General features: G+C 35.5%; 1 protein-coding gene across 2 annotated transcripts; it reads left to right on the forward strand.

Annotated features, from left to right (window-relative positions):
- Positions 1-2,249: 2,249 nt before the first annotated feature.
- Positions 2,250-8,375, forward strand: LOC130969109 (uncharacterized). Of its 2 annotated transcripts, XM_057894698.1 has the most exons (10): positions 2,250-2,935; positions 3,032-3,099; positions 3,904-3,974; positions 4,106-4,384; positions 4,933-5,096; positions 5,184-5,239; positions 5,345-5,397; positions 5,479-5,599; positions 5,915-6,012; positions 7,922-8,374. In XM_057894698.1, exons 1-10 carry the CDS (start codon positions 2,598-2,600, stop codon positions 7,991-7,993), a joined length of 1,320 nt encoding a protein of 439 aa, XP_057750681.1. In that variant the 5' UTR covers positions 2,250-2,597; the 3' UTR covers positions 7,994-8,374. The 2 variants fall into 2 exon arrangements, with proteins under 2 accessions (XP_057750681.1, XP_057750682.1); XM_057894699.1 differs by lacking the exons at positions 4,933-5,096; positions 5,184-5,239 and having other exon boundaries at positions 5,338-5,397; positions 7,922-8,375.
- The last annotated feature ends 5,492 nt before the right edge of the window (positions 8,376-13,867 follow it).

Below are 13,867 nucleotides of genomic sequence, written 5' to 3' on the forward strand. Positions count from 1 at the left end.
TAACTTCTCCTTTAATTGTGCTTAAGAGTGAAAACATGCTTTTTAGATCTTAAAATAAATAAATTTAATTCACCTTGATTCCATTAGATGCCTTGATATGTTTGTTAAGTGATTTAAGGTTTAGGAGGCAAAAATTGGATCAAGGGAATGAAGAAAGAAAGCATGAAAAGTTGGAGAACTCATGAAGAAATGAAAGAACCGGAAAGCTGTCAAGCCGACCTCTTCGCACTTAAACGACCATAACTTGAGCTACAGAGGTCCAAATGATGCGGTTCCAGTTGGGTTGGAAAGCTAACATCCGGGGCTTCGAAATGATATAAGATTTGCCATAGTTTCACCGCGCATAGGGGCGCGCACGTGCACGGTACGCGGACGCGCCGATGGTGGCACATGACCCACTTAATGCAACATGTGGCCAGCGATTTTAGAAGCCTTGTGGGCCCAATCCAACTCATTTCTGATGCTATTTAAGCCAAGGATTGAAGGGGAATCAACATACTTTTCATACTTTAGAAGTTAGTTACCATTAGTCATAGTCTAGTTTTAGAAGTAGTTTCTAGAGAGAGAAGCTCTCACTTATCTCTAGGATTAGGATTAGGATTAGGTTTAGTTCTTAGATCTAGATTTTAATTTATCTTCTTCTACTTCTATCTCTCAATTCTTTGTTGCTACATTCATCATTCTTCTATTCTTTTGTTGTAATTTCCTTTATGTTATTCTTATATTTTGTTGTAGATCTAGTATTGTTCCTTCTGCATTCTTCCAATTCAAAAAGAGGTAATTCATACTAAATGTGTCTTCTTTACTTTTCTATTGTTGATCTCTTATTTTTGTAGTTGTAGATTCCTTTAATTCTTGCATTTAAGAATGATTACTTCTATTGCACTTTATGTGTTTGTTGAAATGTCTCTTTTAGTTTTAGTGTAGATTTTGTTCCTCTTGGCCTAGGTAGAGTAATTAGTGACACTTGAGTTATCTAATTCCTTTGTTGATTGATAATTGGAGAGATTACTAATTGGTTTGGAGTGCACTAAAGCTAGTTTTTCCTTGGGTGTTGGCTAGGACTTGTGGCTCAAGTCAATTCATCCACTTGACTTTCCTTTCTTTAGTAAGGGTTAACTAAGTGGTAGCAATGAACAATTCTCATCACAATTGAGAAGGATAACTAGGATAAAACTTCTAGTTCTCATATCTTGCCAAGAGCTTTGTTAGTTGTTAGTTTATTTTCTTTGCCATTTATATTTCTTGTCCAAAAGCTTAAAAACCCCAAATATAATTCACAACCAATAACAAGACACTTCATTACAATTCCTAGGGAGAACGACCCGAGGTCCAATACTTCGGTTTATAAATTTAGGGGTTTGTTTTAATGACAAACAACTTTTTGTATGAAAGGATTAGTGATTGGTTTAGAAACTATACTTGCAACGAGAATTCATTTGTGAATTCTAAACCGTCAAAAATCTAATCATCAAAAACATATCTTGCATGCTCGCTTCGTCCGTTACATATTTCGTTTGAAACTGGACGAATCCACCAAATACTTGTATAGGATATCTATACAGAATACAGGATATTCTTCTTGCCCTCTCAGAATGAATATCTTCACAGATCACACCTTTGAGCTCTTCAAATGAGATTGTGAAAGGAATCACAACATCTAACGGATTTTTACAAACAAATCTTACTCCTTCAGATGTTTGTAACAAAATCTGACCAAAATAATATACTTTCAATAATACTCTGTCACTCATTTCTCTCAATCACATTAACAAGCTCATAAACTTGGGTTTTAGATTTCAAACTATTATGTGAAACAAGTAAAGAAGAGAGGAACTAAGAACCAGAAGAAAGAGCTGTTGAAGAAGGAGAAGACGAGGATGCGAGTTGTTGTTGGGTCTGATCCAGTTTTCACCAATTTTTATTTAAAGTCCGAACCAAATCGGACCATGCGATTACCTTTAGTGAATTCAAAAAATTAATAAAGAAGTCATCTCGGACCCTCCGATTTCATAACACAACACAAAAAAAATTCACAATGCTAACAATTCGGACGGTACGATTTAAATCTTTCAGATTTCCAAGCTCTCTTCATCCTCAAATCGGACCTACCGATTTACTTTGCAAAACATGATTCTCAAACAACTCACACGGTCCGAGTTGTTGGACCTGACAATAATAAAAAAACTGCCCCACATATTTATATTGCACCCCATAAAAGCATATCCAGATAACACATACAAAGCCTCCATATCAAAAAAATTGAGCCGAACTTCGTTGGCACTTCCACTAAACCAGCGTCCTGAAATTTGATATGATTGAGAGAAATGATGAAGTAAGATATTTCCACAAAATACTTTGTTGAAATTTTCTTACTTTGACGTGGAGTGGCATTGACCAACCAAGTCGCTCCAAGGCCGAAATGGACTGAATAAGATTCTGACTACCAGTACCAGATTACTGTTCAAACATCAGGCATCACACATCAAGCATCGCGAATCACCGATCACCGTCGCAGTCCCTTCGACCTCTGAAGCCACAGCAAGTGAATTCCATTCACCCCAATTCCATTCTTCTTTCCAACAAAGCGCTCTTTCATGCTCGCCTCCGATTCCAGCTCTGTGCTCGGACCCAAACCCGTCGTGCCTGCCCGCAACCCGACTCTTAACCGTTTCAGCGCCGGCGAATCCTGCGGCCTCTTCCATCCGCCATCTCGATTGAGACCCGCCGTCTCTGCGGGGCCCAACCTTTCCCTCAATACCGTTCAAATGGAAGCGCTCCGCCGGATGGGCCGCGGTTGCTTCAGCTTCAAGAACCCCCGACTCAGGGTAGAGGCCGACAGTAGTGGCGAGGACCTGTTTGTCGCTGCGTCTGGCTCTGTCGCCAAGCAGGTTCCCAGTCACCTTGTTATTATGGTCAATGGTATAATTGGAAGGTAAGGCTTCAGTATCATGAATATTATTGGACTTTGCTTCGTATGAGGATTTTGGTTTAGTGGGTTAACTGTGTTGAATTGCGCTTGGTATTTCAGTGCTGCAGATTGGAGATATGCTGCGGAGCAGTTTGTGAAGAAACTTCCTGATAAAGTTATTGTACACCGTAAGCTTTAAAATTACTATTTCACCTTTCCTATAATGTTCAACTTTACTGTGATGAGAATCATACGTGATAGAAAAATAAATACCTAAGAGAAAAATGGAAACGAGAAAATTTGCTAAAATGAGAAATTGGTAAAGATACAAGTGAAATGCCATCCTTATACATGGTAGCTTTCTAGTGTTATAGTAACTAAATCCAAAATATCTGAACTACGTCAGTAAATCTGTGGATTAAGTTCTTCTAGATTGAGGAAGTCGGTGAAGTCGATCAAGATAGTGGGACTCATACATGATGAAAATTACAAATTCAATGTTGATTAACCCTCACTTAATTACTTTCATACTTTACCAATCTCTTCACTTTAGAGGATCTCTTTCCAAATATGTTTTTTTTTCCGAGTCCGTCAGAACATCTTGACAATTTAGTGGCACATGGAAAATATTATGTGTTACTGGAACCTGGAATCTTATTTTTCTTATTAACATTCTGATCTTTAAGAAAGTAGCTGGTGTGGATGTTTTTATGGTTCACATTTTGAATTTTTTTAGTAGCATTAATTTTAAGAGTTAATGTTATAAATAAGAAAGGGGGAAAAGAATACTGATGCTTGCAAGAATTTATTGGGCTGTTTTATTTGCTTTCAGTTTCTCAAATGTTGAATCATCCTACTTTAAATTGTTCTTATTCTTGTCCTAGCATTGCCAAGTCTATCATCCTTTGCTCTTAATTATTTCGTGTTTTTTTTTTTTTTTTTTTGCAAGGATCGTCATTAATTGTGTTTTACTAAATATCTTGTCGACACAGGCAGTGAATGCAATTCTTCAAGATTGACATTTGATGGTGTTGATACAATGGGTGAGAGGCTAGCCGAAGAGGTACTTTGGTAATAACATAATTTATGATTGGTTTTCTGGTGAATGTCTTAGTCTCATGATTTATCTTCGGTGTTGACTTTGCAACGAGCCATTCACTTCTGATTTTTCAATTTTCACTCATATTTATGCAGGTTCTATGTGTTATTAGACGTTGGCCACAGGTGCAAAAGATATCCTTTGTGGCACATTCTCTTGGGGGCTTGGTGGCAAGATATGCTATTGGAAGGCTTTATGATTATTCTTCAAAATTGGGACCTGTTGGGACAAGTAGAAACAGCATAGTTGACGAGAAGACAGAATATTTGAAGCCATGCCTTGAACCTGGTTCTGAAAACAAAATTGCTGGTTTGGAGCCAGTGAACTTCATTACATTTGCAACACCACATCTTGGTTCACGAGGAAATAAACAGGTTGGTTATATTCCTATGGTGTGTGCCACGTAACTATATCTCTTTGTCAGTTTTTCGCTTGTCTCCCTTGACATTCATCTGTTTGCATTTTAGTTTTGTTAGAAGGAAAGTTCAAATGGAAGGCATTGCTCTTTTACTGCAAGTGCAGTGCACTGGGTGTAACAATTGATTTTAATTCCTTTTTGTTTCCATGAATCCACTGCATGCATGGGGTTTTAGTGATATTATCTGAGGATTGTTTTATCTCTTCGTATCTGGAACTTCTGGTGGTCAGTTTCTAAGACGCTTTCTAAAGACACTTCTCTATATATATACACAGACATAAATTACGTATCCTCAAAGGAGATATAAGAATATGAAATATGGCTACTCTAAGACATGCTCAAAAGTTGGATGTATGATGGGCTCAATTTGTTTGTGGTTTACTTGTTTCGTTGTTCATGCTAATTGTTTCTGTATTGAACATGGAAGCGCAAATACTGTAATTCCAGTATTATATTTCCTTCTCTCTCTCTCTCTCTCTCTCCCCCTCTCTCTCTCTCTTGCAGCTTCCATTCCTTTGTGGTCTTCCTTTCCTTGAGAGAAGGGCATCCCAAACTGCACATTTAGTTGCTGGGAGATCTGGGAAGCATCTCTTCCTCATGGACAATGATGATGGAAAGCCCCCTCTGCTTCTACGAATGGTTGATGACACTGACGATTTAAAATTTATGTCGGTATTAATTTGTCAGGAGCTTATCGGATACCGATTTTAATTTCTGTACTATTTGCTCATTTGACCATTTGTGATGGTGTGTAGGTCAGCTTTACGTGCATTTAAGCGTCGGGTAGCATATGCAAATGCAAACTATGATCGTATCCACTTTAAATTTAGTAATTTTGCTGAAACCATAAATTCACCTAATGGTGCTGATAGATAAATATTATGGAACTCGTAAAATTTCTTGACTTAGTTTGAAGATATGGTTGGATGGCGTACTTCATCAATTCGTCGTCAACATGAACTTCCAAAGGTATAGATTTTCTGATAATTTTCTATCTCGTTGCTTTACATGTCTATCAGAGGCTGAATTCTGCTTCTTCTTTTGTGCAAGTCGAATCTTCTTGTAATTGATGAGAAATATCCACACATTGTTTACGTTGAAGGGGAGAATGCAAATGACGGTCGCAATAAAGCATCTTCTTATGTTGGAGCCCAAGCAGTTGACTTAGAAGGTTCTTCCCTTATTGTTTGTAAATTCTATATATATGGGACTCACAAGAACATCTATTTCAAATTTTGAGGATATCTGAATTCCGAACTTATTGTAATCAACATATTCATTACATACAATTTGATTTGTATTTTATTAATTATATTCTATAAATATTTTCCTCAGCTATATTCAATTTGGTTGCACCAATTATACAAATCAAATGAATATATACTAGGTGCAAAGCAATTCAATAAGCTAGCTGTAGCTCTATTTTGATTGTTAGGGTAATTTTAAATATATATTTTTCTAATATCTTTATTCGACCACATTGTAGAGGTGATGATAAGGGGTCTCAATCAGGTACCATGGGAGCGTGTGGATGTTAGCTTTAAGGAGAGTAAGCAGCGGTATGTTGCTCACAGTACAATCCAGGTAAACTAGATATCCTTAAAAGTTTCTCATAAATCTTTCATGATGCTATCATGTTATCTGATTTCAGGCTGTATTATGAGACGATTTCTTCATTCAATGTTTAAGACTCCAATATATAGATAAACATAGTGGTTGATGTGAAAAAGAAAATAATTCAAGATATTGTCTGAAGACAAAGTACTCTTGTAAAACACACTAAATCATTTCTGAATAAACCTTAAATATTTATCTCCTGTTTAATCCTTGCTAGACCTCTGTTCTTCACTGGCTATTTTCTGCCTTGCTCCTCATTTAGCACCAATACCATCTTTCTTATATTCCACCTCATCATCAACCCTTTGTGCTTCTCTAGGGTTCTTTATCTTGCTCCTTCAACTTCATCAAGTTCTGAATAAATTTCATTGGCGAAGATATTCGACTCATTTTTCTGCCTTCATCTCCAGTCTGTCACCTACAATGGCACATTATTTGTTTCCTCCCAATTGAATATATTTGTTTCTTTTCTTTTGATCATCCTCTAGTTCTGAACAAGATCTGATGTCTGGACACTGTCATAGTCACCACCACCTTGACTTCAACATCTTCATCCTCCTCGAAATCTTTATTCTCTTTTGCCTCCTCAACGTTTCCATCCCCCTTCATCGTTTCCTGCTTCTTTTGAAGATCAGGAGCTTTGGGGTCCCAATGTTCCTTGGAGGAATCCTGTTTTGAGTTTATAGAAACTGGAATCCTGAGATTATGAAGGAAACAAAATCCTGTATTACTGAATGCAGACTTGATATCAAGGTAATAACAGTAGTGGCTACTTGAAGGAATTTACAAAAACAATGCCCAAAAAGAAAAAAGCTTATGCTTTCAATTAGCTCGATTCTCTCCCAGTGTACCAACTCTCAATTGAATTCCTTCCTGCATGCCCCTCTCGTACACTACATGTAGGCCTCGCTTCCCAAATTCTGAAGATTCTCTCTTCCCTTATCCTACTCTTCCAGGCCAGCAGAGTGAATGAAATTTCTGAACCCACTATTTTTCGGACACACTGTTTTTGTTATCCCCTCGATGAAATGGTTTTATAACACCTTATCTTCCACAACTTTCTCATCCTGTTTGGCTTTAGCTTCTCCATCCTCTCCCCCCAAGCCTGCACCGTTATGGTAATTGATGTATTTCTTGTTGTTTAGCCTGATATTTGTTTTCAGTTAAACAAAACTAAACTTTTTTTAGTATAAAAGGATGGAGTACAAAAGGAGGAGGTATCCTATGAAAAAATAGAGTCCTTTGACTTCAATTTTCAGCTGTGCTTTCATGATCCTGGTGTTATGCATGTAAGAAAAGTTGTGCACTTCAAAATGTTGCTTGCACCAAGCAAATACATCTATTCAGCCTTTTTTTTTTGGGTCAGAGATTGATGCCATATGTTCAGTTGATATGTCTAAGTCCACTCCTTTGGCTTGCAAATTGGAATTTATGCAACAGATTTATTTTAATAATTCGAAACTTGATTTCTTTATAAGTTGAAAAAAAAGCGGTAGATTGATTTTTAATTAGAAACTACTCTGTTTAGCTTTTCCCAAAAAGTTGGAAATTGATTCATTTGGAATTTTGATTACTTTATACAAGAATTCTGCTAATGACAGCCCTTTACTAAGGAAAAATAAAATGTTCAACCTTTTGATTTAGTTAATGCATTGGAAACATGAATCTCTTTTGTTCTCCATACAAAACTTCTACTTTGCAACCATAATGAGTGCCCATTATAAATCTTATAAATACAAATATAGCTAAACTGAAAATTTCAGCCAAAAAAGCTGTAATAAATGCACCCTTAAATCGTATATGTATTGGTACCGTTGTGAGAGAAACTTGACAAGATTATATGATGTTGCACCATGTTTCTACGTCTTTCTTTCAGGTGAAAACGTACTGGCTAAATTCTGATGGTGCTGATGTTGTTTACCATATGATAGATAACTTCCGTCTTTAGTCTTTGGTAAGTTAGAGTCAATAAAATCAATGCTGTCAGCAATTGTTGTCGTCTGATGTTTTTCCCCCGGCCGTCTTACATCGAAACTGATGAAGATAATTTGTATACCAAGGAAAAAAAACGGGGTAGAAAGAGAGAGAAGAAAACAATGGTTTGTAGTTTGTACATTGTATTGTAAACTATTGTAGTCTTTTTCCCCTTTTTTTTTTGTGTGCGGAGGGTTTTAACTTTTAAGGTAGTTGGAAAAGTTGTTGGCCTTCATTTAAGAGCACCTTTAGCCAAGGTAGTAGGGGAAAATAATCAACTAATAACAGCATGTAGCATAAAGTCCAAATTTTTTATGATCAACCAGTTTGCACGGGAATGATAAAATTTGTTATATTATGCTTTCTGTTTTTAATCTTGTTAAATTTTTAAAATTATTTTTAATATTTAATTTGATTTGTCTTATTCTCAACGTTTGAAATAAATTTTAATCTCATTTCTGAATATTAGGGACTAACATTTTTGGAGGAAAAATATAGTTCATTCAAATTCAGGACAAAAAAAAAAACTGTTAATTTTTTAATATTCGTGTTGTGTGCTTTGACAATTAATTATAGGGTTTAATTACTCTGTTTGACTTTTTAATTTTACTGAATTTATAATTAGGTATATATATATATATTTTAATTGCATTCTTGTATTGTTTTTAATTTTATAATTAGGTCTTTATTAGTGTAAAAATATTAGAATTAATAGAATTTTTTTTTTTGCAAATTAAAGATATTCACAATTAAGAACTAAATTAGATCTTTGACTACATATTTTTCGAAAAAAATATTCTATTAATTTGAATATTTTTAACATTAAAAAGATTTAATTACAAAATTAAAAACAGCGTAACGAACCAATTGAAAAGAAAAAAATAAACTTAATCATAAATTTACTAAAAGTATAAGAACTGACAGAATAATTAAATTTAATTATTAAAATATTATTTAAAATAGTTCCTAAAATTTCTTTCACGAATTAAAACTCTCTCTCACTTTCAAAAATATCTAAATAAGTTTTTGAAATTTACTTTGATGAATCTTCGTTTGTTTCTAACTCAATTGTCATTAATACAGTGTAGATACGGACGGTTAAATAATACAATGTAGATATGGACGGTTAAATGTCAACGTGACATAATGTCCCAAACTAGTTAATTAGATTTAATTTAGTTCTTCTACTAATATAACATTAAATTAAATATATACAGTAATGATTAAATAAAATAAAAGTAGGTGTGTCCTATTTTATTTAATACCATTGTGATGTTTTTGAAAAAAAATATATGTAGTAATGGTATTTCAAGATATTCCATGATGGCACTTTTTAGACACATACTCAAATATATTTTATTCGTTTAAGTATAATCAACTAATTTGGCGATACTTTTTGACCATGTTGGGATGCGATGTTGATATTTAATAGTTCATATCAACATTGTATTAACGATAGTAGAATTAAGAATGAACAGAAATTAACAAAAATAAATTTTAAAAACTTATTTGATCATTTATAAAAGTGAGGGACCGTTTTAACTCGTATTGGCAATTTTGAAAACTATTTTAGATATTGCCTCGTTAATTATTAGTATTTTTTGTTCTACTTTATCCTTGAATTCATCATAATTTTCCAACCTTTAAACCCCCCCCCCCCCCCTTTCTCATATTACAACCATTTTCTTCTCTCTACTATAGACTCTCATTTCCAAATTCCACACGCAGCAATCAAGGATCATACTACCACCATCATTTTCTCCCTTAACTGCGCAATTTGCCATTGTCATTGCATCTCCTCTCTAGTATTTGCTATTTCTACTATCATCACGTCTTCCTCTTCCAACACTTAGCATCTGGTGGGGATAAAATCAGTTTTAAATATTTTAAGATTAAAAGCTGAATATTTCGAAGAAAGAATTTTAAACTAATTTCGATATTATATTTCTCAAAATAATAACAGAATTCAAAATAAAAGTAGAATATTTTTAAATATTTCTAACCATTAAAGATGAAGAATGAGACTCAATTTTAGAAAAGTAAAAAAGCATGAATCAAAATAAAAAAAACACTTGCATTATTAATCAATAAAATCAAACATAGCTCCTAACCTTTAACAATAGGAGGTTTTGTTACTCATGGTAGAAAAGAAAATAACCTAAAACTAAAGAGTTTCTTAGTCAGTAGACTCCAAGATCCAAAGATATCTCTCTGTAAACTTTGTCCACTTATTTATATTCTAGTTTCCTAACTTATTAACATTCAAAAACTAATCTTATCTTCCGAAAAGCGAGATAACAACTTATTCAAATTCAAATCTAATATAATCTAAATCTTAACAACTAAATCTTATCTTTCTAGAAGAAGTTGTTGCTAACTAATCTTTTACATCTTGAATCTTGAGTTGATTTTAGAGCTTCTTGAAAATTGAAGTTGTACTTAGTGCTGGGCTCCTGGGATTGGCGCTGGGCTTTGAAGAATTCTAATCCATTGGGAGTTGAAATATCACTCAGAGCTGGGCTCTGGATTTGGGAGCTAGGCACTCAAAACATAAGAATTGGTGGCGCTGGGCGCCACTCCTTAGAGTTGGGCGCCTGCCCACTTCTGCTCTTCTCCGGCACGAAAGTACTAGGCTTGGTGATGGTGGAGTTGGGCGCCCAATTTGGGCACTAGGCTTGGAGCAGGGGCGTTGGATAGTGCCTAGAGCTGGGCTTGGAGGTTGGGCACCCAACTGGGAGTTTCGGCGCTGGGGTTGGCGTCTTAAAGCCTGGCGCCAGCCTTGTGTTTACTTCCCTCGAAGTGCACTTGTGTTTTTTTCTAAATTTTATTTTGATTTGCTTAACTATATGCAGAAAGCTTAATCATTCTAAAACAACTACAAACATATGATTAGTTATAAAAATGTCACGAAATACATAAGATATTTGATTCAAATCCAAGAAAACTAAATAAAAAAAGAGTAAAGGACAAATAGGTTCCTGACTTTTTTTCCCGCGGACATTTTTGTCCCTGACCATTGAAAAATACTTTTAAGTCCCTGACGTCCTTAAAAGTTGGACGGATTAGTCCTTCCATCCAAATGCCTCCTTCAAACCTCTTGACGTAGCTCCCGTAATTCTTGTCATGCGTACGCGTGGGTCACGCATACGCGTCGCCTAGTATACTTCCCTCTCACGCGTACGTGTCGCCATGAATGCAGCAAACCCTCATTTCTTCATGAATTCTCCACTTTGCATGCTTTTTTTCCATTTCTTTCAAGCCATTCTTGCCATTACAACTCTTGAAAAGACCTCTTGGTAGAAGAAGATCAAGCCTTAGAAAGCAAGATTAGTAGAGAATAGAGAGAATCGGCCCTTGATGAGCGGATATTTTATACGCTTTTTGACATCATTTTCATATTGTTTTCAGCATGTTTTATTTAAGTTTTATTAGGTTTTCATAGGTTTTTGTGTAAAATTCCCATTTTTGGATTCTACTTTGAGTTTGTATGGTTTTATGCGATTTATGATATTTTTTGGCTGAAATTGAGGAGCTGGAGCAAAAGTCTGATGCAGAAGCAGAGAAAGTGTTGCAGATGCTGTCAGGATCTGACCTCCTTGCACTTGAAAGAGCTTTTCTAGAGTTATAGAAGTCCAAATGGAGCGTTTTCAACAGCTATGAAAAGCTAACATCCAGGGTTTTCCAGAAATATATAATAGTCTATACTTTGCCTCATAATTGAAGGCCCAAAACTGGCATTTAACGCCAGCCATCTACCCTAGTCCAGGCGTCCAAAGCCCAAAGAAGAGTGGCCAGCATCCAAACGCCCAAAGAGGACCTCCAAGCAGGCATTCAATGCCCTAGAGCCATTCTATCTCGTGGAGACACTTAAGGCTCAGCCTAAACACTCACCATGTGGGCCCCGGAAGTGGATTTTCACACTAAAGAGACTGTTTTACACTTCTTATGTAATCCTTAATCATTAGTTTAGTATTTAAAGGATATTCTACATAATTTTCAAGACTTGTGAAACTTTACACGTTTACATTGTTTTTTATTAGTATGAGTCACTAAACTCAATTCGTGTTTTGATTCTATTCTAAGATGTATCTTCGTTCTTTATCCTTATGAATACGTTGAACCGGCACAAGGTTATCTCTTTCTACATGGGTTCGGAGTGAGTCTTTCATCGGATAACAATGAACCACTAGCTTGATCATACATCTCTTAGACGGCTAATCCATGACTTCATTGGGGACTTCTCGAGACACAAGTTCAGCCGAGGCACGGAGAGATTAGAGTCTTTGTGGCAGAGGCTAAAACCAAAGACACAACATTCTCTAATCCGGAAGATTTGACCTTGTTTGTGCCATTTTGAATAGGATCATCAAGTGGAATGAACTGCAGGAGCTCCACCCTCAATCAGACTGGATCCGCAGTAACCCTGAGGTTCAACACTGGAGGAGAATCGGTGACCTCTCAATAAAGGCGTTGATCACATATAGCCTGCTATAGAAGAAATTATTCACAGTTAGAGTAGACAGTAAGACCGGATTAATCCAGAAGAATAAAGCATCTCTGAGGCCTTAACCATCTTCTTATCATTGCATTCACCTTAAATTGAGAATTGTTATCTTTATTTTACTTTAATGTACTTTAAACAAACAAACAACTTTTCTATCCGCCTGACTAAGATTTACAAGATAACCACTGTTTGATTCAAATCACAATCCTCGTGGGATCGACCCTGACTCACTTAGGTATTACTTGGACGACTGATGAGGGAAAAACGATTCCACACAAACTCACCGGCAAGTGTACCGAGTCGCATCAAGTAGTAATAACTCACAAGAGTGAGGTCGATCCCACAGAGATTGATGGATTGAGCAATTTTTGCTAGGTGATGAATTTAGTTAAGCAAATAGTTGATGACTTGAGTTAATTTTGATTGACAGAAGCTAAGTTGCAAGTAAATAAGGGCGCAGAAGGTAAATGTAGCAGAAAAACAAGTGCAAAAGAGGTAAATTGCAAGTAACTTAAAGAACAAGAAAGTAAAAGAGCTGAAACTTAAATTGCAAGAAAAGTAAATTGCAGAAACTTAAAGTGCAAGAAATGTAAATTACTGAATCTAAATTGCTGAGAAATGTAAATTGCTTGAAGAGTAAAATGGGTTTGGGTGCTAGGATTCAGAATTAACTAGAAGATGTAAGTCGAAGCAAATCAGAAAGCTATTAGATGAATGGACTCAATTCAGTAGCAAAACAGAAAGGAAAATTTGTTTGAAGAAACAAACAGCAAGAAGACTTAACTCAATTATGAAATTCTTAAAGATAAATTGCAGATCAAAGAAAAGAACTGAGATTAGAAAGCAAATCTAGATCTCAATTGCTCTCTTGATCAAGCAGAGAAGTAATTGCAGAAGAAATAAGAGGGAAAACAGTAAATGAAACTTAGATCCAATTCTAAGAACAATTGAGATGAAAGGTGAAAGATGATTCTCAAATTTAGAATCAATGGAGCTCTTCAATCTCAATTCAAATTCCAAGAACAGATAGCAGAAGTTGTAGAGGAAAAGAAAATGAAAACAGAAAGCTAGATCTAATTCTCAAATCCCAAATTTAAAGAAAAATGAAAATTTAAAAGTGAAAACTAAAAAATGAACTAAAGGTCCTTTTACAAATCAAATTAACTCCTATTTATACACTTTCTATTTTTGGTTTTCAGAATTTGGAGTGGGCTTTTCAAGTTGGTGAAGAAGTGGATCCAAGATGGCATTTGATTGAAAATGGTCCATGGGTCCTAGCTCCAGTGGAGCGCTCAGTGAGGATTATCAATGTAGCGCTACATGCCTTGTCATGCTTTCCTTGCG

This window comes from Arachis stenosperma, chromosome 3, assembly GCF_014773155.1.
Source record: "Arachis stenosperma cultivar V10309 chromosome 3, arast.V10309.gnm1.PFL2, whole genome shotgun sequence".
Lineage (NCBI taxonomy): Eukaryota > Viridiplantae > Streptophyta > Magnoliopsida > Fabales > Fabaceae > Arachis > Arachis stenosperma.